Source organism: Euleptes europaea, chromosome 9, assembly GCF_029931775.1.
Source record: "Euleptes europaea isolate rEulEur1 chromosome 9, rEulEur1.hap1, whole genome shotgun sequence".
Lineage (NCBI taxonomy): Eukaryota > Metazoa > Chordata > Lepidosauria > Squamata > Sphaerodactylidae > Euleptes > Euleptes europaea.
Window position 1 is genome coordinate 10,759,394 of NC_079320.1, and position 27,070 is coordinate 10,786,463.

Consider the following 27,070-nt stretch of genomic DNA (forward strand, 5'->3'; position numbering starts at 1 on the left):
AGGTATATTGGCAGAGCTTTGAATGATAGATAGACTATGTCAATAGAGGGTATAGGGAGAAAGCTAAGATTTCTTCATATAGACAGTGGACACAATCCACTGGGAAGGGGCCCAAGACCCATTGAAAAGAATGGAAGAGATCCTCAGAAAAGGTATATTGGCAGAGATTTGAATGATGGATAGACCTTATCAAGAGAAGGGTGGATGAGGAGAAAGATAAGATTTATTCATATCGACTGTGGACGCAATCCCCCGGGGAAAGTTCCCAAGACCCACTGAAATGAATAGAAGAGATCCTCAGAAAAGGTATGTTGGCAGAGCTTTGAATGATGGATGGACTATGTCAAGAGGGTGAGGAGAAAGCGAAGATTTATTTTTATATAGACAGTAGACTCAATCCACTGGTAAAGTGTGCAAGATCCATTGGGATGAATGATATCTATGAAAGTGTGGCCATTTCCATAGGGCATGCATCTAATGGCTTTCTATCTATCTATCCCATACGTTTTCATTCCACCCTTTTTGTAAAGTACTCAGAGCAATATATAAGGCTTTCCCTTTCCCCTTTTATTCTTAACAACAACCCTGTGAGGTAAGTTAGACTGAGGGGGAGGGACTGGCCAAACGTCACCCAGCAAGCTTTGTTGGGAGGATGTGGATTTGAACTCGGCTCTCCCAGCCTATCCACTCTGACTTCTCAGTCGATTGTGCACCGTCCGCAATGTACACATGAACCTCAGCCAGGAGATGCTAATTACACTTACCTATTTAAAGGAGATGCATCGCCTTTTAATCTGCCGGGAGGGCAAGCATGAATACTGCCTGGGAATCGGTCCAGTCACTTCAATGCTTTAATGTGGCTATTTTTCCCTCTCTGCTTATCGAGGGAGAGATAAGACTACCGAGGCTAATGCCAACACTCGGAGCTTCCAAAAAGATAATGGATTGGGGAGGGGGGGATAAAGAAAGGGAAAAATGAAAAAAGGCTTCAAACATTATCCTTCTCGACTCGAGTTCATAGCTATGACCCGCTCCCCTTCACTCCGTTTTATTTGGCTTTCAGAAACCAGAAGGCTCATTTCTTTGATCTTGAGAAGTTATTTCTCCCAGCTTATTTGTTTTCTTCCATAGCCAAGTTATTATTTTCTAGCAGCAGAGATGGAGAAAGTAGAGACGGGTAAAAAAACACACTTCTGTACTTATTTCTATGACCTGAGTCAACCTTTCACCTTGTTCAAAAGATCTTTCAGCTTGCTGTTCAAAACATTCAGTTGCACGTTCCTGTCGATAGGCAATCCAGTTTGATTGGTGTTTTTTTTTGGGGGGGGAACCCTCATATTTCCATAAGCTGCATAATTTGCATGCATTGCTTGATTCACTGTGAGCTTGAAGAATTCGACGTGGCAGTCGCTTGTCACAGAATGCTGGTTTTTGATTTGTAATGGGCGGGCGTCCTTCTTCCTGTGCCTCTGAACACTTATTACCGAAATATCACTGTGTGGATTTGTTTTAACAACTGCTGGTTGTTAATCATCAGCTAACAAGCGGCTGTCACATAACACGGTACAACTGGAAACACTACATATATAATGCTTTTCAAAATATCATAAGGGCTTTTTTGAGGGGTAACCCCCCTCCCACACACACACCTAACTTTTATAATAATATTTTCATGTCTATGAAGTCATCCATCAGTGCTAATTCAGAATGTTCTTTCCGGGATCCTTGAGGGAGAACAGTTTGCTTGGACTTCAATGGAACACTTTTTTTTGTTTTTTGCATTCCGAGTCACATCTTATTCCTTCAGTACCCGGAGGGGAAATTGTTTGCTGATTGCAACCTAATTTCAACAAGAGATGCCCGTGGCAAAAGAGAACATTTTAACAGTGAGAGACTGTAAAATCCACCCTCCCGGTGTGTCTTGGCGAGAAAAATATCTCTTTCTGGCTTTAGCGAGGGATGGCAGTTACTCAGGTCGAAAGAAGGCTGTAGGCTACGTGAACCAATTAACGGGAGTTAATTTAATTGGCAAATGTGAAGAACCTTTCTGAAAGCTAGCGGAGGTGGGGTTCCAGAAGAATGTGATCTATTCGTCTGTTTGTTTTTATGGGTGACGGCGTTATATACTGCTCTGCCGCAGTGTTTTTGCGGCAGTTTACAACAATCGGAAACACTTGGTAAAAATCAACACGAGCCGCACTAACGCGGGGAGCGGAATCATAAGCGGCGGAGGTTCAGTAGCTCGTCATGATAACCACGAGAACATTGAGCGGAATGAGGAATTTTGGAGGGTTGGATGCAATGAGTTTTATTTGTTACATTTTGGTGTTCCTCCCTTCCAGGGCATCAGGAGGGTATTCCCATGGTATTTTTGCCTACAAGCCCCAGCAAGGCTAGACTGAAAGAGAATTATTTGCCAAAACAAGTGTGATTGTAAAAGGCCAAAACACGTCTGGTCAGATTTTGGTCATTTTATGTACTAACATCAACTGTTACGTGTTGGTAATATTTGTAACTATGCTTGTGCTTTTTTTTTAGGAAACCTGTATTTTAGGCCCTGTGTTTTTAAATACAATTGTGCACAATATATAATAAAAATAGATTTATTGGTTGTTATATTAGATAGTGTTTAGCTCACCCCCTTTGGTTTCCCCTGACTTTTAGGTTGAGTTTCTTTGTTCCCCCTTTTCTTCAGTTGTTTTTGAAGGGAAATTTCTAAATCATCCCTATTGTGATTTGAGTCTGCTTTTGATGGTGCCTGTTGATGCGACAGTGGGCGAGCTTTTTAATTTCCTAGATGCAACCTGTATGCTTTCATTCAGGGAGAATCAGCACATGTGGAATGAGCAGGATTATACTTACTCTCCCTGCCCTTGAACTCTGCACATGGATTGGCTCTTCTGCAGAGAGTCGATGCAGGCACAGCTGCATAGGTGCACAGACTGGGGTGAATCAAGAGGTGTGATCCTGCACCCTTCCAAATATGCATTCATTCACCTTATCTAGGCAAGGTGATGTTGGAGGAGAGTTTTACAGATACCGTGGACCATCAAAAAGACAAACCAGTGGGCTCTAGATCAAGTCAAGCCTGAATTCTCCCTAGGAGTTAAAATTACTAAACAGAGGCTGTCATACTTTGGTCACTTTATGAGAAGACAAGACTCACAGAAAAAGACAATAATGCTAGGAAACGTGGAAGGCAGCAGGAAAAGAGGAAGACCCAAGAAGAGATGGATTGACTCTATAAAGGAAGCCATGGCCCTCAGTTTGCAAGACCTGAGCAAGGCTGTTAATGATAGGACGTTTTGGAGGACATTGATTCATAGAGTCACCATAAGTCGGAAGCGACTTGACGGCCCTTACCCCACACATTCCTCTGGCCCTTTTCAGACCTTACACTAGGAGACTATCAACCAAGCATGTTGAGAGTGTGCGCTACCACAGTCCTCCTGATATGTTCAGTCATCATATTGTATGAATGGGCAACATGCATATTTACCACAAGAATATAAATTAAATAAGAAGAGCCCCGCTGGATCTGTCCACCTGCTTCATGTAACTGCCAACCAGTTGCCCTGGGGTTAGGGTTGCCAGCTCTGGGTTGGGAAATACCTGGAGATTTTGGGGGTGGCGCCTGGGGAGGGCAGTGTTTGGTGGGGAGGACCTCAACAAGGTATAATGCCATGGAGCTCATCCTCCAGAGCAGCCATGTTCTCCAGGGGACCTGATCTTGATCACCTGGAGATCAGCTGTAATAGATCTCCAGGTGCCACCTGGAAGTTGGGAACCCTATCTGGGGTGCTTCCATTGCATTTATGAGAAACCTGTGTATATTTGAGTCCACACAATGCACCTCTTCCCTTCTACCCAGCAGCTTGTGATTGTATTCTAAACAGACTATAAAATAGATTCCCCATTCATTTCCCATGTGACTCGTGAAGAAAAATATCGGGAAAATATTGGCATGGGAGCAGGGAACATTAAAGAGAACTCTGTATTAAACAAAATGCTCTAGTGAAACATCTAAAGCAGTTTCTGCAATGTAAAGTGTGTCGCCCCCTCCCCTTTCCCTCCACCCCATTCCCCATGGGCCATCCAACGCACTCTGAGCCTTTTCTTCTCTCGTTTTTCTCTTCTGGAGAGATCAATGGTGGGTGCTCATTTTTTGATGTCCACATGGTCAAAGCAGAACTGGAGGCTATAGTGAGATCTGTTTTCCCCCCCAGAACAGAGTCGCCCAATTATGGAAACTCACAGAAGCACAGACTGCAAAGTCAAACTGACACACGTCAACGTTCAGTTCAACCGGAAAGTTAAACTTTCGAGGTATCACTTTTTGGGAGAATTGTAATTGAAGAGGCAGAGGAGGTAGTAGACCTGAGAGCCTTGATATCTGGTGCCACTGCCTGGCCCAGGAGAGCTTTCCCTGCCAGGCCGGGAACATTTAGAATTGTTATATAACATTTGTGGCTGAAATTGCCTACAGATCACCTCTTTTATTTCATTTTTATTTAAAATATTTGTATCCCTCCCCCTTGTTTCCTTGGACTCAAGGTGACTAAACCCCCAACTACAAGTTGCAAGGATGTCTGTTGTAGGGAGGAGAAGGGAAGGTGTTTGTAAGCCAGTTTGAGTCTTCCTTAAGTAGTGGAGAAAGTTGGCATATAAAAACCAACTCTTCCTCCTCCTCTTCTTCTAAAGACCATTGGGGGCTCAAATTCTGTGCCCTAGGATGGGCAGGCCAACCCTGAGGTAGCCAGTGTAGCTGATGTACCAGTGATACGTTCTGAACGGCTGACCCCTGGGAGGAGTCTCACCACTGCATTTTGTGCCAAGTGAGGCTTCTGAGATGTTTTCAGAGGTGGCCCCATGTAGGCTGTGTTACAGTAGTCCAGTCTGGAGGTTACGGTAGTGAGGATCAACGTGGCTAGGGCAGCAGTGTCTAAACAAGGGGTCAGCTTGTTAGCTGTATGCAGTCATCCCACTTTTGGGCTTCCTAGAGACAGCTGGCCCTGACCTGGACAGCCCAGGCTATCCTGATCTCGTCAGATCACATGAACACATGAAGCTGCCTTATACTGAATCAGACCCTGGGTCCATCAAAGTCAGTATTGTCTACTCAAACTGGCAGCGGCTCTCCAGGGTCTCAGGCAGAGGTCTTTCATATTACCTACTTGCCTAGTCCCTTTAACTGGAGATGCCGGGGATTGAACCTGGGACCTTTTGCATGCCAAGCAGATGCTCTACCACTGAGCTACGGCCCCTCCCAAAAGGGGGTAGACCACTGCTACCAACCCACACTGAAAGAGGCTGAGATTTACAGAACCAGAGCTTCCCTAGGGGGCATAAACTGAATTCAGGGCAGCAGTGAGATCTAGCCGTGGGGCCCTGCTCAGAGCACTGCTCTCGATAGGACTCTGCGCCTGACGCGCGACTCACTGCACCACCACTTTACAAATTCATGCCTGAAACCAACACCGGCTACTGCACAGGTATTCTCCCCCACACACACCCTGGTGCTCAAGCAGTGCTCACCTTGGAAGCTAAGCAGGGTCGGCCCTGGTCAGTATTTGGATGGGAGACCACCAAGGAAGTAGAGGGTCGCTATGCAGAGACAGGCAATGGCAAACCACCTCTGAACGTCTCTTGCCTTGAAATCCCTACGGGGTTGCCGTAAGTCTGCTGTGACTTGACGGCAAAAATAGAGGCAGTTGTTTGGCTGCTGTGTGAACAGAATGCTGGACTAGATGGGCCTTGGGTCTGATCCAGCATGGCTCTTCTTATGTTCTTAACTGAAAGAAGGCTCTCTTAGCAGAAGCAATAATGTGTTTATCCATCATCCTCTCTCAGTTGCCTAGGGTTCCTAGATTGATCCCTGCGACTCACAATAACTTATTTATTTATTTAATTTTTACCCCACCTTTCTCCCCGATGGGGACCCAAAGTGGCTCGCATCATTCTCCTCTCTTCCATTTTGTCTTCACAACAACGCTGTGAGGTAGGTTAGGCTGAGGGAGCGTAACTGGCCAGAGGTCACCCAGCGAGCTTCCATGGCACGAGTGGGGATTCAAACTTGGGTCTTCTAAATACTCGTTTGACACTCTTAACCACTACACCACACTGGCTGTCTCCACACTGGCTCTCCATTGTAAGAATCTCTCATAATAGTTAGAATAGTAAGAATATTGGGCTTAAATTGCAGGCGGAGAGGGACCAGCTGGATATTAGGAAAAAGTTTTTTACAGTAAGAGTTGTTCGACAACTAAGGAGTTGTTCGACAACTACCTAAGGAGGTGGTGAGCTCCCATTCACTGGCAGTCTTTAAGCAAAGGCTGGACAAACACTTGTCAGGGATGCTTTAGGCTGATCCTGCATTATGCAGGGGGTTGGACCAGATGGCCTGTATGGCCCCTTCTAGCTCTATGATTCTATTATTCTAATTGGGGCACGATCCAGCTAAAGTTCAGCTTTTTCTATTTCCATCGATTTTTAAATATATTCCTAACTCATTCCAACTGAAATCTGCAGGGCTTCAAAATGCTTTCCTTTTGGACTGTGCAGAGATGCCTTTGTTCATTTGCTGCCAGTGGAGCGTCATCGGAATTTGAGCTCCTGCTTCCTTTGAAAAGTCATCTGCTTCCCAGTTATCTTGTCATCCATCTTCAGTGAAAGTTTTCAGAAGAAGAGAAAAGGGGCGGAAAAATATAGCCTTCCGGAGGGGCCCTGACATCAAGCCCAGTTGGTCGAAGGCAGCCTCATCAGGGCATTTCATTCAAGACAGCCATCATTTTCTTATAATTTTCTAAATCACTGTAATGAGAATTAATTTGGCTTCCAGGTTCCCTTACATTGTCCCTGCATCTCAGACAAAAGACTTCTTGTAAAACCTTTTGGAGCTCCTGCAGTTCAGGGGAAGGTCAGGAGCCATTTGGCGATTGGCTGCTGAGAAAAAGAGGGTCATGAGACTGCCTCTCCTTGCTATAATTTCCGCCCCTGTCTTCCTGGCTGGGCTGCCTTCCTTGGGAGAGCCGAAATATAATGAAATCTCCTATTTTAAATAGTATTTTACATATACAATGATGATCCTATAATGCACAACTTGCTAAGACACTTCAAAGTCCAAAACAAATCAAAGGATCCACCCCACTCCGTCTTGGGTCCCAGTCCGTCTTTGATCAGACTTGCCGCTGCATATGTATTGGTTAAGCTCTTGTATGGCAGATACTACGTTATACTGAAGAAGTTGGATGACGAAACGGTACATGTTTCTGGAAGACTGTCTATACAGGATGGAGATTATACAGGATGGAGATCTCCTTGTGAAGTGGCAAGTCTGATCAAAGACGGATTGGGACCCAAGACAGATTGGGGTGGATCCTTTGATTTGTTTTGGACTTCAAAGTGTCTTGGCAAGTTGTGCATTATAGGACCATCGTTGTATATGAAAAATACTATTAGAAATAGATTTCATTGTATGTTGGATTCCTATGCTGATTTTTTTGTGATTGTACTAATTTAGCATAGAGGTGTTCTTTTCATACTATTCCTTGGAAGAGCGGCAGAGCTGCACTCCTGGCACAGGTGGGAAACCATGTCCTGGCACTAGGAGTTTGGTAGGTGCGATTTCAGTGGCCTTGTTTTGTGTGCCCCTGTAGGGGGGGGGGAAGGAAAATAATCCAATCCCTTCTGTGCGGCAATATCCCAGCACTCACTCGGTGCAGGATATTCCACCTGTTTCAAGCAGCAGTGTTCGCAAACAGCCAATACTATATATGTGGAGGAATATGAATAGCACACACATTAAAATGGAAGAAAACTGTTTTTAATAAATGTCCATAAAGTCATTTAAAACAAACAACATTTTCCTTAACAGGTTTCTATAACATTTACCTTAACTCAAACAGTGTGACATCTTGAGTGTGAGGCAGAGAGAGACAGAGCAGTTGGCAGTGTCAGTTGGTTACGAGTAACTGTCACCAGAAGGGAGGGGCTGATTCTGGAGGAGCACAGAGCTCTCTGCCAATCAAATTATGCTCCAGTGTTTAATCCAACAGCCTCCCCCCCCTTTGTGGGAAGCAAGGCCAGTGGCCGCCAGAAATAGAGCATTGTTGTGATTTTTTAAATTTAAATTTTATTTTTATTTAATTTATACGTTGCCCTCCTCCAGTGCAGCCTGGCTCAGGGTGGCTTCCAGCAAGGCAACCATAACAAATTATAACAGCTCAGAATTGATTGCATTCTACATCTATACTAATAAAATCAACCCCAATTTAAAACTCTTCTCTGTAATGATACGGAGCCCCTAATGTTGTGGCTGGATAAAAACTTCAAGGGGAAAGACTCTCCCCACTTCTTCACATGAAGCCAGCTGGGTGACCTTGGTCTAGTCACAGCTCTCTCAGAACTCTCTCAGCCCCACAGCTCTCTCAGTTTCCATTTCAGATATCGTTTGCAAAGCGGTAGATAAAAATCCAGACATCGGTGTATATCAGCAGCAAGCCAAGCAGAATGCCACAGTTATGGCTTCTCGCTGGCTCGGTAATGTCAGCCTAATACACCCTCAGCCACCAAATACTGCTAGCAGCAGAGCAGAAAACTAGTCTGCTAGTACCAGTTGAACCATGAATGATTTTCGCATAACAGTTTGTGATTGGAGTCATTACAGAACAGCAGGTGAAACGTGTCTCAAGTGTGAGAGCTTGCAGTTTATTCTTAAAGGTTCAGAGCTGTATGTTAGTCACCCCCGGAAGTTTCCAAATCATTCCCTTTAGGGTCAGTTCAAGGCTCACTTCTGTTTTGTGCTTCAGACTTCTTTGTCTTTTATATGTAATTGTCCAGATGATTAAAAATAAAAGATAATGTGGGATGTGGCATTGGAGCCTGCTTGGATGAAGGCTAGTGAAGATGTTAACTCAGCTTTTGTCTACCTCATATATGGTTCCCTCATATATGTCTTATTATTTCTTCATCAGTTCACCTTCAGATACATATAGTCATTTCTAGTATGTCATCTATGCCATGCAGCATTTTAGTTGGTACAGTCTCCCATAGGGTAGGTGCTAGTCCTTCTGCCTAAATGGGCTAGTTGCATAATCTCTACAGCATACTGATTCCTGGCATAGATGATATTCTAGCAATGACTATATGTATCTGAAGGGGAACTGATGAAGACATAAGAACAGAAATGGCCGTCTTCCTCCTCAACCTGACATTTGTTGTTTAATCAAGGAATTTCGTTCCTGTAATAAGACAGGATTGTATTATTAGAAAGTTGGATTGAACGTATATGGACTTATCTCTATGTATACTCACTTTTGTAAACATTTTTTTGCGTGATATTCTAGGACATGAATGTATTTTCCAGTGAATGTATGTTGACTATATGGAAGAATTGTATTTTGGATTATAGAATTGGCTTATTTATATAATTGAGTTTGTGTGATTTGGGTTGAGCTGTAAGGTACACAGAAGTGTCTACTTTGATACCACCTGGAGGTTGGCAACTCTAACCTCACAGCATTGTTGAGAGGATAGGATGGTAAACCTCATACACTCTTGCCTTGAACTCCTCAGATAATACAATATGATGGATTTAGAGACCAATCCTAAGCAGGTTGTTCATAATCCTACTCAGGCCTATGAGAGGCAGTGTGATGTAGTGGTTAAGAGTGGTGGACTCTAATCTGGAGAACTGGGTTTGATTCCCCACTCCTCCACATGAGCAGCAGACTCTAATCTGGTGAACTGGATTAGTTTCCCCACTCCTACACATAAAGCCAGCTGGGTGACCTTGGTCTAGTCCCATTTGTCTCCGAACTCTCTTAGCCCCACCAACCTCACAGGGCATGTGTTGTGGGGAAGGGAAGGTGATTGTAAGCTGGTTTGATTCTTCCTTAAGTGGTAGAGAAAGTTGGCATATAAAAACCAACTCTTCTTCTATTCAACGGAGCTTATTCCCAGAAAATTGTTTTTAGGATTGCAATTTTATTTATTTATTTGAGTTGCTATCCTGCCATTGTTAGCCTAACAAGGAAGTATTAATTTAAATTTTATATACACCCACATTAAAATTAATTAAATCTTAAATTATAATTATAATTTTTAATTATAATTTATAAGTATAAATTTTAAAATCATAATTTTAGTTATAATTAAAATAATAAAACTCAGCAATAACAATACTAATAAAAAATCGAAGAACAATCCATAAAACCAATCTACTGCATTTTTATTTCTTCCTGTGAGCATCTAGAAATTTGTGTCCTTGTGTACTAAAACGTCTAAAGGTTGTGATGATCATACCCTTTTAACTTAAGCAGGACTCATTTGAGAGCTGACTGGCGGATGGTGATCTTCTCTCCTTTGTCCACTGCTTTTTATTCCTTTCAGACTGCCACCCTTTGTGCCAGCAGTGTGTGGCAGACCTCCAGGACACAGGAAGCATTTGCTTGAAGTGCCAAAACGGCCGCCACTCGCTCCTGAAGGACCGCTGTGTGCCCGGTTGCCCCGTGGGGCACTATAAGGATGGCGGAATGTGCAAAAGTGAGTACCAGCTGAAAAATCAGGAGTCGTTAAAGGAGAGGAGCAAGCACGCCAGTTAAACTCATATATGATCAATCTGTCAACACGTACCTTTGCTTGTGGACATATGGTGAGGGCGTTCCCCCCTTGTGACCTTTGCAACAATCCTTCCAGGTGGCTTTAAGTAGAGAAAGGGTGAGTGACCCATTGGCACTATGCCCATTGCCGTTTCACACAGTGAGTGGCCCATTGGTCACTCAGGGCGCTTTCACACATGCTGAATAATGCACTTTCAGTCCATTTTCAGTGCACTTTAACGATCGTTTCGAAGTAGATTTTGCCATTTCGCACAGTAAAATGCATCTGCAAAATGCTTTGAAAGTGGACTGAAAGTGCGTTGTTCAGCCTGTGTGAAAGCGCCCTCAGTAACGCCACTCAATAACTTTCATGGCCAAACTAGGTCACACTGCTTCCGGTCCAACATGCTACACACACCTAGGGGCTGGTTCAAGATATTTGGTCACCCCAAGCATGGGGTGCCCACTGACTCCTAGCCACTTGCTGATCTCTGGGAGCAAGCCAAACACCATGATTCCCCTCAAGCATTCACTTGGGTGACTGACCCAGGGGAACTGGCACTTAAGAAATGGCTCCATGTGCAGAACCTTTTGTGGTTTGTTTTCTGCCTCTTTAGATGCTTGCTTTCATTCTGTCTTCCCCTCCAGAGTGTCACCCTTCATGTAAAACCTGCAGCAGCGGAGAGCCTTCCTCCTGTGCATCATGCGATTTCCACCTTGTTCTGTCTCACACCGGCACGTGCGTCTCGGCCTGTCACCTGGGATACTACAGGGATGAGAACCAGCATTGCAAACGTACGTTTCCTTGACAGTTGTTAATGTGCTTCTTATTTGCCAAATGTGATATTGTATGTAGGGCTCATATATGTTTACCCGAAGAGGGCAAACCGCAAGCCCATCTCCACTCTGCCTTGGAAACTCACTGAGTGACCTTGGGCCAGTACTGAGGGGGATCCAGCCATCCTCCAGGTCGTTCTTCCTCCAGCTTCTGTCCATGGAAGAGCCACTTAATTTGAAGGAAATCTCCGTAGACAGAAGGAAGACTTCAAACTTGAGCCAAAAGGAACAGTGGGGTAAAATATTTTAATAAATTTTGCTTATACTATGTATGGGGTTGAAACTTGGACAATGAGGAAAGTGGACCGGAAGAAGTTCGATTCATTTGAAATGTGATGTTGGATGAAAGTTTTACAGATACCGTGGACTCTAGATCCACGGTTCTAGATCAACTCAAGCCTGAACTCTCCTTAGAAGCTAAAATGACTGAACTCACCATTATGAGAAGATAAGAGTCACAGGAAAAGACAGTAGCACTAGGAAAAGTTGAAGACAGCAGGAAAAGAGGAAGACTGAACCAGAGGTGGATTGATTCAATCAAGGAATCCATGGTCCTCAGTTTGTAAGACCTGAGCATGGCTGTTAAGAATAGGTCATTTTGGAAGTCATTAATTCATAGGGTCGCCATGAGTCGGAAGCAACTTGATGGGACTTAACACAGAAACAAGGGTAGGCTGCACCCCACTTTCTCACAGCCTAACCTACCTCACAGGGTTGGTGTTGTAAGGATAAAATGGAAGAGAGGAGAATGATGTTGCAAATTGCTTTTGGTCCCCATTTCAGAGAAAGGTGGGGGTAAAAGTAAATAACAAATAAAAAGGAAACCCAGGTAGCGATGCTGGGACAAAGCTGTTGGAGAGCCTTTGCCAGTTCGAGAACAGTGTTAAGCTAAAGTAGAACACAGATTTGACTCTGGAGAAAGAGCCTTTACATCTGATACTGATTCATGCTGTGGATATATTCACAACCCACGTCTGTGGGTTAGCATGCTACAGAAGCGTATTCCATAATACATTTTCAAAAAGTAATCTTTGAATGCTTTAAAATTCTGCTAACTTCACAGAGCCGGCTTTCAGAAGTTTGTAGACCATATATTTAAAAAAATCTTCCCCAGAAACATTTAACCGGTTAACATTCTTTTTACCTTTCACTCACTCACTCAATATGCCAAAAAGGATTTAAACCGGGGGGGAGAATCCAGTTTGTACCATTTCCCACATCTGGGGAGTCTGAGAAACTGAGGCGGGGGTGGGGGGAAGGGAATGCGAAGGACGTTTGATCCCTGTGATTGGGGAAGAGCCCTGAACTGATACGCAGGCGATTTGGGTGACATGCTTGTGGGGTGACATGCTTGTGGTCATCTTCTCCTGCTTGTCATAGCCCGATAACTGAGAAACCTCTGCCTGAGACCCAGGAGAGCTGCTGCCTGTCTGAGTAGACAATACTGACTTCGTTTGACCAAAGGTCTGATTCAGTAGAAGGCAGCTTCATGTGTTCATGTATGTGTTCATGCTGCACACCCCAAGTCCCAGGGAAGGGGAAAGATAGATACTGAAATAAAGATGTGAGAATAGGCTTCAAAGGGATGAAATTTTCCTTAATCCAAGAATTTTGGCAAAAGTGCGTTGTGTAATGGACCAAGACATGCATAATAGAAACGAATTCACTAAAACGGGCATAAAAAAAGACTCATGTCAAGTAATGTTAATAAGAACACTGCAAAGGCACTTCTGTCTTAACTGGCTCACATTGTAAATTTTATTTTGCCTTTTCCCTGTCCTTTTGAATAATGTGTCACTGGTATATTTTGAAGTTTGCAAATGTACCTCATCACACGTCTAATTATTAGCTATTTCTTTGCTCTATTAATCCACACATCTTTTTAGATGTGTTGCAGATCTTAATTAATTAAGCCTCATGACACCCCTCTGGAACTGATGAGATGAGATAGATGCAGCCGCATAGAAAATGAGATAAATTAGAGATTGTAGGCAGAGTATTGGGCGGGGTGGGGGAGGAGAGGTGGTATAACATCGGCATCTCAGTGGATAATGACTTGTGTATTTTTCTGGAGGGCAACGTAATTCGAAAGAGGCTTCAATCTTTGGAGTGTCATGATGTGGACTCCGTGAAACATTTAACACAGTTTTGCTACTGTTAATACGTTTTAATAAGAACATAAGAAAGGTCATGCTGGACCACACCAAGGCCCATCAAGTCCAGCAGTCTGTTCACACAGTGGCCAACCAGGGGCCTTTAGGAAGCCCACAAACAAGATGACTGCAGCAGCATTCTCCTGCCTGTGCTCCACAGCACCTAATATAATAGGCATGCTCTTTTGATACTGGAGAGAATAGGGATGCATCATGACTAGTATCCATATTTACTAGTAGCCATGAATACCCCTCTCTTCCATGAACATGTTCACTCCTCTCCAAGTCAGCAGCTGTCACCACATCCTGGGGCAGGTCGGTTTCAGATAGACAGCTCGAGGTTGACTCAGCCTTCCATCCTTCCGAGGTCGGTAAAATGAGTACCCAGCTTGCTGGGGGTAAAGGGAAGATGACTGGGGAAGGCACTGGCAAACCACCCCGTAAACAAAGTCTGCCCAGTAAACGTCGGGATGTGACGTCACCCCATGGCTGAGGAATGACTCGGTGCTTGCGCAGGCCTTTACCTTTAACGCCATACTGGCTTCAGACTTGGCCAGTGATTTCCTCTGGCTTTATTTCTCCTTGCCTACACATGAACTGTGCTGAGAGGCACCGGGCTTCATCTCTGTCCTCCAACCGGGGTTGCCGAATAGGGCTTGGGAAATTCCTAGAGATTTGGGGGCAGAACCTGGGGTGGGCAGAATTTGGGAAGAGAAGGGAGCTCAGTGGCAATGTTATTTCATAGTGGCCACTCTCTGAAGCTGCCATTTCCTCCAGGGGAGCTGATCTCTGTAGCCTGGAATTCCGGGAAAACTTTGGCCCTGCTTAGAGAACGGCTGCTGTAAAAAAGGCAAATTCCATGCTGGCCATAATTAGATGAGGAATAGAGAATAAAACTGCTGCTATTATACTGCCCTTGTACAAATCTATGGTGAGGCCACTCTTGGAATACTGTGTACAGTTCTGGTCACCACACCTAAAAAGGATATTACAGAGCTTGAGAAAGTGCAGAAAAGAGCAACCAAAAATGATCAGGGAGCTAGAACAACTGCTCTGTGAGGAGCGGTTAAAGAGCATAGGGCTGTTTAGCTTGGAAAGAAGGCCGTTAAGGGGAGACATGATAGAGGTCTATAAAATGATGCATGGTATGAAGAGAGTGGACAAGGAGAAGCTTTTCTCCTTCTGTCCTAATACCAGAATGCAGGGGTCATCTGCTGAAGTTGGAGGGTGAGAGATTCAGAACAAATAAAAGGACATATTTCTTCACACAAGGCATAGTTAAATTGTGGAACTCCCTGCCCCAGGATGTGGTGATGGCTGCCAACTTGGAAGACTTTAAGATGGGAGTAGACATGTTCATGAAGGATAGGGCTGTCCATGGCTATTAGTCAAAATGAATACTAGTCCTGATGCATACCTATTCTCTCCAGGATCAGAGGAGCATGCTTAGTATATTGGGTGCTGTGGAACTCAGGCAGGACAATGCTGCTGCAGCCGTCTTGCTTGTGGGCTTCCTAGAGGCACCTGGTTGGCTGCTGTGTGAACAGACTGCTGGACTTGATGGACGTTGGCCTGATCCAGCATGGCCTTTCGTATGTTCTTATAACAAACAATGGGCCATTGCATGATTTGCCATACATTGGATGATGCTTCCGTTTTTATAAACACAGTCTGTCCCCATCTACCAGGTCACATCTGCTTTGGCCAGTATATTTTTTCATGTGGCAGATGGCAAAGGGTGGGTAGGTGCTGAAGATGATTGGTGGTGGCTTGTTCACAGCAAGAGTGTTGTCAGAGACTTCCTAGTTCATGCTCTCTAAACTGGCCCAGCTCTGAGTAGTGTCCTTATTCTTATCTCTCCTTCCAGCTTGCGGCCGTTCATGCCTGAGCTGTGATTCAGGAGCCGCTTTGTACCTCCTGCAGAGACCCATCCAAAGTATTGCTGTTTGGAGAATGCCAGTATGACAGCTGTGCTCCTCAGTACTACCTGGACTTCTCTTCCAAGACTTGCAAAGGTGAAAACAGAAATCCTGATGTGCTCATGCCGGATCATGACAATATGTAGTCTGGCTTACCTGTCTAGTTTATAACCACTTACCTGTCTAGTTTATAACCACTACAGCGTGGGGTAGTGGTTAAGAGCGGTGGTTTGGAGCGGTGGACTCTGATCTGGAGAACCGGGTTTGATTCCCCACTCCTCCACATGAGCGGCGGAGGCTAATTGGTGAGCCAGGTTGGTTTCCCCGCTCCTACACATGAAGCCAGCTGGGTGACCTTGGGCTAGTCACAGCTCTCTCAGCCCCACCTACCTCACAGGGTGTCTGTTGTGGGGAGGAGAAGGGAGGTGATTGTAAACTGGTTTGTTTCTTCCTTAAGTGGTAGAGAAAGTCGGCAGATAAAAAACAACTCTTCTTCTTTTTGAGAGGTCTTTTTCATTGTCTTTCCATCCACATACCTCTTTTTCCCCACCTTGGGCGTTCCTACGTATTATCTGCTGTCACATGCTTCAGTGAGGACCAAGATTATTGTGATTCTTTTCCTTGCAAATGAGCATGGCTGAGCTACAACTCTCTTCCAAGGGTCAGTCAGATTTCTGAAATGTATTAGCATATGTAGTAAGGTAGAAATGTAGTAGCTGCCTTATACTGTATGAGACCATTGGTCCATCAGGGTCTGTCCGTTTCTGGCTTTGAAAACCCTTCGCCATAAGCCAGCTATGACTTGACAGCACTTTCCGCCACCCCTCCTAGGTCCAGTGTTCTAAACCCTACACTGCATGGACTCACACCGCAGGACTGACCTCTCCTCTTCCTTTAACTCTTCCACAAATCCCCTTTCTTTAACAAAGCCTTTCAAGCAACATCCAAGGCTCACTTTTTCTGGCCCATCCATTGCTATTTGTCTTCCTTAATCTCATCTATGCTCCTCCTCAAGTCAGTGTTCCATGACTGACTTAACAGTCTGCTGTGGAATTGAGGCACTCTAGGTAAAGACCCTGGCACATCTCTGTGGCATACCGCATCTAGCACACTATTAGTGCTAAATAAACCCTTAGCCCTGTTCATAATAAGGCTGTCTTTTCCTATTGCTCTTACATGCAGAAAAGAGCAACCAAAATGATCAGGGGGCTAGAGCAACTGCCCTATGAGGAGCTTTTAAAATGCTTAGGGCTGTCCAGCTTGGAAAGAAGGCGGTTAAGGGTAGGGCTGTCAAAAAAAAAAAATTTCGGTACAGTTCGGATTCGGCCGAATTTGGTCCTTGTGGGTTCGGTACGTGCCGAAGTCCGAACTCCCCACTTCGGATCCGTGTTCAATTCGGCGGGAATTCAAAGTTCGGAAAAAAAATTTGGCCGAATAAAGCCATTAAAAACACAACCGCGCCTTTCCGCGGCTCTGGGGGGGGGCATTTTTGGGCTTAGAGGTCCCAAACTTTCAGCAGAGCTTCAAAGGACGTATATTGAAAGACTCCCCAAGTTTTGTAAAGATTGGGTCGGGGGGCTGAGATATGGGCCCTGAAAGGGGTCCCCCCCACCTTAATGTGTATCTCTCAGCAGAGCTTGCCGCCCAGCACAAAGCTCCCGGCCGGACAAACAGCTGATGAGAGCAAGGGCGGGGCAGGTGCTAAGAACTTTGCAAAGCAACACAACTGAAAAGCAACACCTTTGCAAACATGCAAAGGGCGGGGCAGGGTGTGAAGAATTTTGCACAAGAACAATACAACTGCAAAGCAACACAAGCACGCAATGCAACACCTTTGCAACAGTGCAAAGCAACACCTGACACCTGGGAGTTTGCATACCATGGGAAAGGGACAGAGGCAGCTAGCTATGCATAATGAGCAGGAGGGGGTGGAATTTCTCCTTTTGCATTGGACTTTGGGACCAGGAAGATGCATTCTTTAAGTCACCATTTGAAAACCAGTTTTGAGCAAGCATCAAAATAACCTAACTGATCTTATGAATGAGGAAAAACCTGAAGAATAAAAATGAAGCCCCCGCTCAAACCAGGGAGAGAGAGACTGGAGGGGGAACACACACCCCAGGCAGAACCGGCAAAAGCCCCCTTTGGCTTCCCCCCCCCCACCCACAGAAACTGCTCCCTCCCCACACACACACACAGACTCTGCTTTCCCCCCCACACACACACAGAAAAGAAAAAATATAGATTAAAGCCCCAAAGGGGTCTTACTGTGGCTGTCTTCTGTTCCAGCAGGAGGGGCTGGGAGGCTGGGTAATCCAATATGATTCCATTTGTATCCAATATAAGATCCATATGTATGCATCTCTCGAGGGTGATCCATTCATCCCAATAGGGAAAAGGGGGAAAGCCCATATCTCGGGGGGGCCCTGACCCAATGTTTACAAAACTTGGGTGGTCTCTTAAAAAGCCTTGACTGAAGCTCCGCTGAAAGTCTGGGGTCGGCACACCCAAAAAATGCGCCCCTGCAGCCACGGAAAGAGAAAAGGGGGGGGAGCCTATATTTCAGCCCCCACTGAACCCATCTTTACAAAACTTGGGTGGTCTCTTAAGAGGGATTCTCTGAAGCTCTGATAAAAGTTTGGGGGCTGCACCCCCAAAAAAGCGCCCCCTGCAGCCACGAAAATAGAAAAGGGGGGGAGAGGAAAAAGGGGGTGGAGCCCATATCTCGGGGGGCCCTGACCCAATGTTTACAAAACTTGGGGGGTATCTTAAGAAGCCTTGTCTGATGCTCCGCTGAAAGTTTGGGGTCGGCACACCCAAAAATGCACCCTCTGCAGCCATGGAAAGAAAAAGGGGGGGAGCCCATATCTCGGGACCCCCTGACCCAATGTTTACAAAAGTTGGGTGGTCTCTTAAGAAAACCTGTCTGAATATCCCCTGAAAGTTTGGGGTTGGTACCCCAAAAAATGCGCCCCCTGCAGCCACGGAAAAGGAGCGAATGTGCACAAGCACCCCCCTCACACACACATGAGGATTTCCCTCTCTCTCTCTCTTTCCCCGGGCGGCCGCACATCAGCTGATTCCTCAGTACTCAATCCTGACTGATTGGCCAGAAGAAGACCCAGCTTGGCCACCGATTGGCCGGGGGAGGAGAATGCTGCTTACTGAAGGTTATGCTGCTTACTGACGGCCCCGAATTGGCCGAATTTATTCGCGAACTCCCGAACTCGCTGAATTCGGCCCCCCCGGTTGCCCGCCAGTTTTGAGTTCGGTTCCTCCCCGAACTAAAAACCGCCGAATCAAGGGAAATTCGGCTGATTTTCAGTTCGGGCCGAACCGAATTGACAGCCCTAGTTAAGGGGAGACATGATTAGAGGTCTATAAAATTATGCATGGTGTGGAGAGGAGTGGACAGGGAGAAGCTTTTCTCGCCTCTCTCATAATACTAGAATGTGGGGTCATCTGCTGAAGCTGGGAGGGTGAGAGATTCAAAACAGATGAAAGGGAGTATTTTTTCACACAATGCATAGTGAAATTGTGGAACTCCCTGCCCCAGGATGTGGCGATGTCTGCCAACTTGGAAGGCTTTAAGAGGGGAGTGGACATATTCATGGAGGAGAGGGCTATCCATGGGCTACTAGTAAAAATGGATACTAGTCACGATGCATACCTATTCCCTCCAGGATCAGAGGAGCACGCCTATTATATTAGGTGCTTTGGAACTCAGGCAGAATAATGCCACTGCAGTTGTCTTGTTCGTGGCTTCCTGGAGGCACCTGGTTGGCCACTGTGTGTGAACAGACTGCTGGACTTGATGAGCCTTGGTCTGATCCAGCATGGCCTTTCTTATGTTCTTACATTGCCTATCTCAAGAGACACCCGCCTGTCTCCTCTTCCCTCTTCATTTTGCTCCTCTTCCTTCCGGAAATTCATTTAGACTGTGAGAGCAATGTCACCTTCCTCATCAATCTGGCCGGCTTAATTAGCAGTGCTTGTGGAAAATCCCGGAAGTCTCCGTGCAAGGCAGATAAGAGATTTATGATTTAACCGTGGCAGAACAGACTGGCGAGCGATGGGTATTCACGCTCAGTGTTAGCAGACAGAGGCCACAGGCTCCTAGAAGAGACTGTTGAGAGCTCAGCCAGACCCACCGGTCCATGCCCATGTTTAACATAACTGGGAAATGTTAAAACCCAGAGAAGAATTCCTGTTATTCTAAGAAGATCTCTCCTTAGGCTTTTTTCTCTCTCTCTCTCTCCCTCTCTCTCTCTCTCTCTCTCTCCTCTCTCGTCTCTCCTCTCTCTCTCTCTCTCCTCTCTCTCTCTTCTCTCTTCTCTCTCTCTCTCTCTCTCTCTCTATCCTCTCTCTCTCTCTCTCTCTCTCTCTCTCTCTCTCTCTCTCTCTCTCTCTCTCTCTCTCTCGCTGTCTCTCTCGCTGTCTCTCTCTCTCTCTCTCTCTCTCTCTCTCTCTCTCTCTCTCTCTCTCTCGCTGTCTCTCTCTCGCTGTCTCTCTCTCGCTGTCTCACATCTGTTCCGCTGTTCTTCCTTTGCCCTTCAACCCATCTACAGTCAGTAGGCTGCAGGGTGTGTGTTAAAGACAGACGGCGTCTCCATTGGCAATATCTTTTTTAAATCGATGTTCTAGAGTGCGACTGGAGCTGCAACGCCTGCAGCGGTCCCCGGAGTACCGACTGTTTGCAATGCATGGAGGGATATGTTCTCCACGGTGGCGCCTGCGTGGAACAGTGCCCGTCAGCTTTCTACAAGGAATCCGATACATGCCAAAGTAAGTCTGCGTGATGGCTCTTCCTGCATACCGCTAATGCACAATGCTACGTTACTTCCTTGTTTGTGCGAAGGACACAGTTCAGAACTTGCCAGTGTGGGGTGTTATAGGATACTCACAGATGCTTCATTTGATAGGTTTTTCTCTGATAGGTAGGTTTCTCTTCTGCCACTTGGGGAGGATTTCTTTTGGCCCAGTAAGCATGTGGGATAGATAGCTCACATGCTATCTCTCTAAAGCCGCCATGGTGTAGTGATTTGGAGCGGTGGACTCTGATCTGGAGAACCCGGTTTGATTACTCGCTCCTTCACATGAGCCTAGTCAGGTTTTATTGAAAGTAAGCCCCACTGAGCCCAATGAGACTTACTTGGGAGTAAATGTGGATAGGATTCATCCACACAATACTTGACGTAGTCCCCATAATGTCTTGCTTCCATCATAAGTTATAGTGTTACTTTTATATGAGAGTCAGCATAGTATAGTGGTTAAGAGCGGTGATTTGGAGTGGAGGACTCTGATCTGGAGAACTGAGTTTGATTCCCCAGTCCACCACATGAGTGGTGGAGGCTAATCTGGTGAACTGGATTTGTTTCCCCACTCCAACACATGAAGCCAGCTGGGTGACCTTGGGCTAGTCACAGCTCTCTTAGAGCTGTCTCAGCCCCACTTACCTCACAAGGTGTCTGTTGTGGGGAGGGGGAAGGGAAAGGTGATTGTAAGCCGATTTGATTCTTCCTTAAGTGGTAGAGAAAGTCGGCATATAAAAACTGACTCTTCTTCTTCTTCTTCTTCTTCTAAAGCAGGCAGACACATGAACACATGAAGCTGTGTTTTACTGAGTCACACTACTGGTCCATCACAATCAGTATTGTCTACTCACACAGCTGCTCACCAGGGTCTTCAGCTGAGATCTTTCACAAGACATACAACAACAGATAATCTGACATACTTCCACTTTGTGTAAAACTCTTTCTTTCATTCATTCATCCATGCATGCATCCATTCATCCGTCCATCCGTTCGTTCATTCATTCGTCCATCCATCCATTCATTCATTCAACCATCTATTCATCTGTCCGTCCATCCATCCATCCATCCATCCATCCATCCATCCATCCATCCATCCATCCATCCATACTTCCACTTTGGATAGGCTTCTATTTGGCTTCTAACCTCCAGCTATTTGACTCTGAGGATAGAATGAGATGGCCTCTGGCCTGAGTCCCTTTGAGGAAGGGTGGCATGCAAATGTATGTATGTTTAGACCAAGGAGAACAGATTTCTGTGTCTTCTGAGTGTATTTTTTTTCCAGGATGTGATGTCCACTGCCTTCAATGCCATGGCCCTGGTGAATGCAACCGCTGCGAACCCCCGTTTCTTCTCTTGGGTTCACAGTGCGTCATTGAATGTGGGAATTCCTACTACGCAGACCACAGAGAGAAAAAATGTGCAGGTGAATTGAAAGGGGTTCAAAGTTTAAACACTCTCAAACTTACGCCCAGACGTTTTGACCCAAAGAGGAAGAAAGAAGAATTTCACATCTAGCGGTGGAAAGTTAGGAAAATAGCATTGACGTGAGAACGTTACGAAGGAGTTACACGCTAATGAGACGTGGATTTGAAGACGAGGGGAGTCTGTGAAAACTGCATGTTTCTCACCAGCGAGTTACAACTGGTCCAATAGCATCAGCACAATAGTGTTTTATAAAATTAGGACTAGAGTAAGAAAAGTGGGCAGAGTGGAACTTCTGTCTCTCTTCTCTCCTCCCCTCCCACTTTGAATAACACTAGAATTCAGCATCCGTTAAGTAATTTGACTGGCAGTAGATATAGTTTGCCCAGGCTAGCACCTTCTTGGATGGCCCAGGCTAGCCTGTTCTTGTCAAATCTTGGAAGCTAAGCAGAGTTAGCCCTGGTTAGTATTTGGATGGGAAACCACCAAGGATGTCCAGGGCTGCTACGCAGAGGCAGGCAATGGCAAGCCACCTCTGTTCATCTCTTACCTTGAAAAACCCTACTGGGCCAGCATAAGTTGGCTACGACTTGGTGTCACTTTCCGCCACCAGATAGTTAAGATAATTGCCTGGCTATCTCATTTTTATCCTGTCCTTCTTCCAACCTGCTCCTCTTCTCCTCCATTTTATCTTCACCACTCTGTGAGATAGGTTATGCTGAGAGAGGGTTCCTGGCCCAAGGTCACCCAGTAAGTTTCATGGCTGACTGGGGATTTGGCCCTGCGTGTCCCAGATCCTCATCTGACACTCTAAACGTTACACCACACTTCTCCACACAAGTCCTAATTAATAAAGAATCTTCCAAATGTTGCCTTATGCTCTTCCCAAACATTTGTGCCTTTCCATATGCAGCTTACAGGCCCATTTTATTCTTGACAACAGTAACCACTCAGTGTGTACAAGCTAAACAGATATCAAAGCTCGTGGGACATAAGGTTCTGAAACACTGTCCATATGCCTGTGTGCTGCTTTCCATGTGGATACATGGAACTATGATTATTATTATTATTATTAATAATAATAATTATATTTCTACCCCGCTCTCCCCAACCCGAAGGTCGGGCTCAGAGCGGCTTACACAGTCTAAAAACACAATAAAACAATAACCCATTAAAATAGTTTAAAATAATTTAAAATAGCCCAGTAATGCCCCTCAATGGCGCCAAAACTCCAGAGCAGAAATTTGTAATAAAATTAATCTAACCACACCACACCCTGCCCTGACCTGGATGGCCCAGGCTAGCCTGATCTCGTCACATCTCAGAAGCTAAGCAGGGTCAGCCCTGGTTAGTATTTGGATGGGAGACCACCAAGGAATACCAGGGTTGCTGTGCAGAGGCAGGCACTGGCAAACCACCTCTGTTAGTCTCTTGCCATGAAAACCCCAAAAAGGGGTCGCCATAAGTCAGCTGCGACTTGACGGCACTTTACACACACAACCACACCCTAAGGTGGTATTGAAGGGGTGGCGCTCAGCAGTGGGGAAATGGAGGGAAAGGACTAGGGAGGCCAGTAATTATAATCAGAACCGTCGCTGGGCATGGAGTAAGGGTCACTGGGTGTGTTTGGGGGGAGGTAGTTGTGAAATTCCTGCATTGTGCAGGGGGTTGGACTAGATGACCCTGGTGGTCCCAGCTCTATGATTCTATGATTCCTTGGTGGTTTCCCATCCAAGTACTAACCAGGGCTGACCCTGCTTCGTTTCTGAGATCGAAGGAGGTCAGGTCAAAGGTCAAAGCAAAGAGGCAACAATAGGAGACCAGAGAATGCCGCTGATGGGGTTTGGGTCTCCTTTCGAAAGCCATCCTTTTCCTTTTCACGCTAGCTTGCCCTGAAGGATGCCTGGAATGTGACGGATCCAGTCGGTGCCGAGTGTGCGATGCCACCACGTTTCTGCAGGAAGGACGTTGTGTTTCCGACTGCGGCCACAGTTTCTATGGCCATCCTCGGAAGAGAGTGTGTGAAGGTGAGTATCTTCCAGAGCCCTGCATTCCTAGGCACTGGCTGTGGAGGGTCCCCGTGGGAGTTTTATGCGTGCTTTCCTGACACAACCCTTTGCGGCCACTGTTTTCCACCCTGCACTCCTGGAGTGCTAATTTTTAAAGAATGGATAATTGCTCTAGTGTACCAATTACTGATTTATTTATTTATTTAGACTAGGAGATACAGAAGGAGGAAAAAAGGGGATAAGGGATCCGTCTGCGGATAGAGTATATGTAAAAGAGAAAGAAGTTACAACATAGTTACAACATCTGATTTTTCAATTAATCAAGCAGATTATCTCTTGACATGTTCTTTTTGACTTTTCTACTAGGAGTTAACTTCACTATAAATTAACCTATGTTTATAACATTTAATCTACTCCTATCATTATTAAGTTTCAACCGTCAATTTCTATATATCTATAAAACAATTTCCATTTTTCAGTAAACCGATCGAGGGTCTCCTTGTCAGTTGTATTCATCACGTGGGTCATTTTAGCCATGGTAGCGTATTCCATCATTTTGTCTTTCCAATTGTCTACATCTGGCAAAGTTGGTTGTTTCCATCTTCTTGCGAGAACAACTCTCACCGTCATTGTAGCATATCTGAATAAGTCTTTTAGTTGTAAGGACAGTTCCAATTACTGATTTTAAAGGAAAAGTAACCCTCCAGTGGCACAGCAAAGAAAAGGGAAACCACAAGGCATTAATTGCCAAGGCTATTATACCCCACTGAGGTCCCTCCCCTCTCCAAAGCCTACCTTTCCCCGATCCACCCCAAAATTTCCAGCAGTTTCCCAAACTGGGGCTGGCAACCCCAACGTTTTGCCTGGGTTTACCATGGGAAAATTGATCCGTTGAAAACTCAATTTTGGTAGCATCAACATTTTTACTGCATTTATATATCCTAATAAGGACAATTCAAAGTCTCCCACAAAGCTCTAACGCTTTCTGACATATTCTTTTTGGTTCTTGGATCACGGGTCGTAAAATAATGCGTTGGCTCATATCTCTGTAAAATCAGTGATATGGGATGTTGATCTGCATACATATAAATTTAAAATAATAAATTGATTTTTTTTGTTGGGAGAGATCCTATGACTCCAGCTAAGTGGGGAGCCTTCTGCCAATGGAACAAGCCTTCCTCCATGGCAAGATTCCTTCCACTGGAGCAAGGCATCTTGCTTACAGGAATAAAGTGATAGAATCCGACCCCCATTACTTTAAATAATGTATATCCTACCTTTCAGGAGTTTTTTTTAAGGCAGCAGACAATTAAACACACACAGACAAAACCAAGTAAAACAATATTTTTTTTAAAAAATGTTCCATCCTTTGGGAAAACTCACTTCACAGAATGTTTCATAAATCCCACGCAGAGCTCTGTTTTACAAAGCGAGGGTTTGAAATGATGGAACAGCTGAATACTAAAGAATGTAATATCAGAATACAAAAGAATCTAATGACAGTAGTTAAAAAAACAACATAGCTCATTCTGTTTATAGTCTAAAACACGCTTTTTATCATCAGAGCATAGCAAAATTGCAACCACCCAGCAAGAGAAACTAGAATACAGATAACACATAAATGTAAGAGTTCTATTCAAGAGATTGAAAATGCAAAGCCTTCAAAAGGATGTACCTTTTAACATGCAGCTGTCCAGCACATTTCCCCAAGGGCTTAACCCAAGTACAGACAGCACGCAACATTTTGCCAAAAGCAACTGAGTCTGAGTTCATTTTATCAAGGATTTTTCTTCTTGCAGCTAACTTATCCATGAAGAGAAGGTTTAATGCCAGTGTTCATATGGTCAAGTCCATAATTTTGCCTTTTGTGCCTGTCTTGTGTGTTTTCCAGAAACAACTGGCTGGCATAGGGTTGCCAACCTCCAGGTACTGAAGTGCCTGGTTGTCTTATAGAGTCCAATAAAGACAACAAGGAGGAGGTTAAAAGCAACAGTTCTTTTTTTAGCTAAACACAGACCTGGGGTGAAATAACCCACAAATAAGATGCAGTTATTCACCAGAGAACAAAGGAAGCTCAGTATCATTTATGCATTCGGATGGGGCAGGCCCATAGCTGCTGACAAGCAGATTGATACACAAAAGCACCCATAGACATTAGGTGTGTACTCCACATTAATTAGCATAGCCTATAGATATTGCCCGAAGGCGTCTCTAAGCAAGTGCTAGGTCTTGTGATCTTAGTAACTAGAAACCACATTCCTAAAGATGAAGGTAATTCAAAGACACTGTTTTCTCTACTGGTGAAAGGCCGTACCAGGCAAGCAATGTAATCTGTTGGCCTCTTATAGTTGTGGATGCCAACGTTCCCAAAGCTTCCATGTGTGTGCATATGAATACATAGAGTTCTAAACCAGCCCTTATTTCTGGGCATTACAGTACTAGCTGGAGACCTCCTGCTATTACAACTGATCTCCAGGTGACAGAGATCAGTTCCCCTGGAGAAAATGGCTGCTTTGGCAATAAGACTCTGGCATTGAAGTCCCTCCCCTCCCCAAACCCCACCCTCCTCAGGCTCCGCCCCCCAAAACCTCCCGCCGGTGGCAAAGAGGGACCTGGCAACCCTAGGCTGGAAGCTGTTGGAAGCAGGATGCTGGATTGTAGGTCTGATCCAGCAGGACTGGTTGTAATAAGGACAGGTGGGACTCAGATCAGGCCTTCTACCAGCCAGGCCTTTATGCCTTACAATGTGTGCCTCCACTCCTGAAATTTAAGTATTACTTGCTTGGGCCTCAGCACATGGCAGTTGGGGCCAGTCAGGATACCTCCAGCTGTATAAAGCCCTGGTGTTAGGGTTGTCAGCCTCCAGATGGTGGCTGGAGATCTCCCACTATTACAACTGATCTCCATACAAGAGAGATCAGTTCACCTGGAGAAAATGGCTGCTTTGGCAATTGGACTCTATGGCATTATATACCATTGAAGTCCCTCCCCTCCCAAACCCTGCCCTCCTCATGCTCCACCCTTAAAATCTCCAGGTATTTCCCAACCTGGAGCTGGCGACCCTGCGTAGCTTGCAGGCTACTGCTACAGTCTGGCCCACTTGTGAACTGAGAACAGACTAGAGAGGCCAAGTCTCCCCCTTTGGCGGGAAAACTCCCTTCCCCTCAGCTTTGCCCTCTGCTGCTCAGCTGGGCAGTGGTGGAAAAATTGTGGGGGAAATAGGGTGGCAATTGGTGCAGGTCAACACCATGATGTCACTTCTGGCATAACCGAGAAGTGACGTCATCGTGCTGAGCAACACTCTAGAGTTTGCCCAAA

The 27,070-nt window shown here is 45.3% G+C and overlaps 1 protein-coding gene across 1 annotated transcript in view; it reads left to right on the plus strand.

The window, feature by feature from the left end:
• FRAS1 (Fraser extracellular matrix complex subunit 1) overlaps window positions 1–27,070 on the plus strand; it is a 194,351-nt gene that overhangs the window by 65,663 nt on the left and 101,618 nt on the right. The window contains 7 exon segments of the mRNA XM_056855545.1: window positions 10,390–10,542; window positions 11,247–11,393; window positions 15,456–15,496; window positions 15,498–15,603; window positions 20,152–20,292; window positions 21,604–21,744; window positions 23,630–23,770. Coding sequence (XP_056711523.1) covers window positions 10,390–10,542; window positions 11,247–11,393; window positions 15,456–15,496; window positions 15,498–15,603; window positions 20,152–20,292; window positions 21,604–21,744; window positions 23,630–23,770 — 870 coding nt within the window.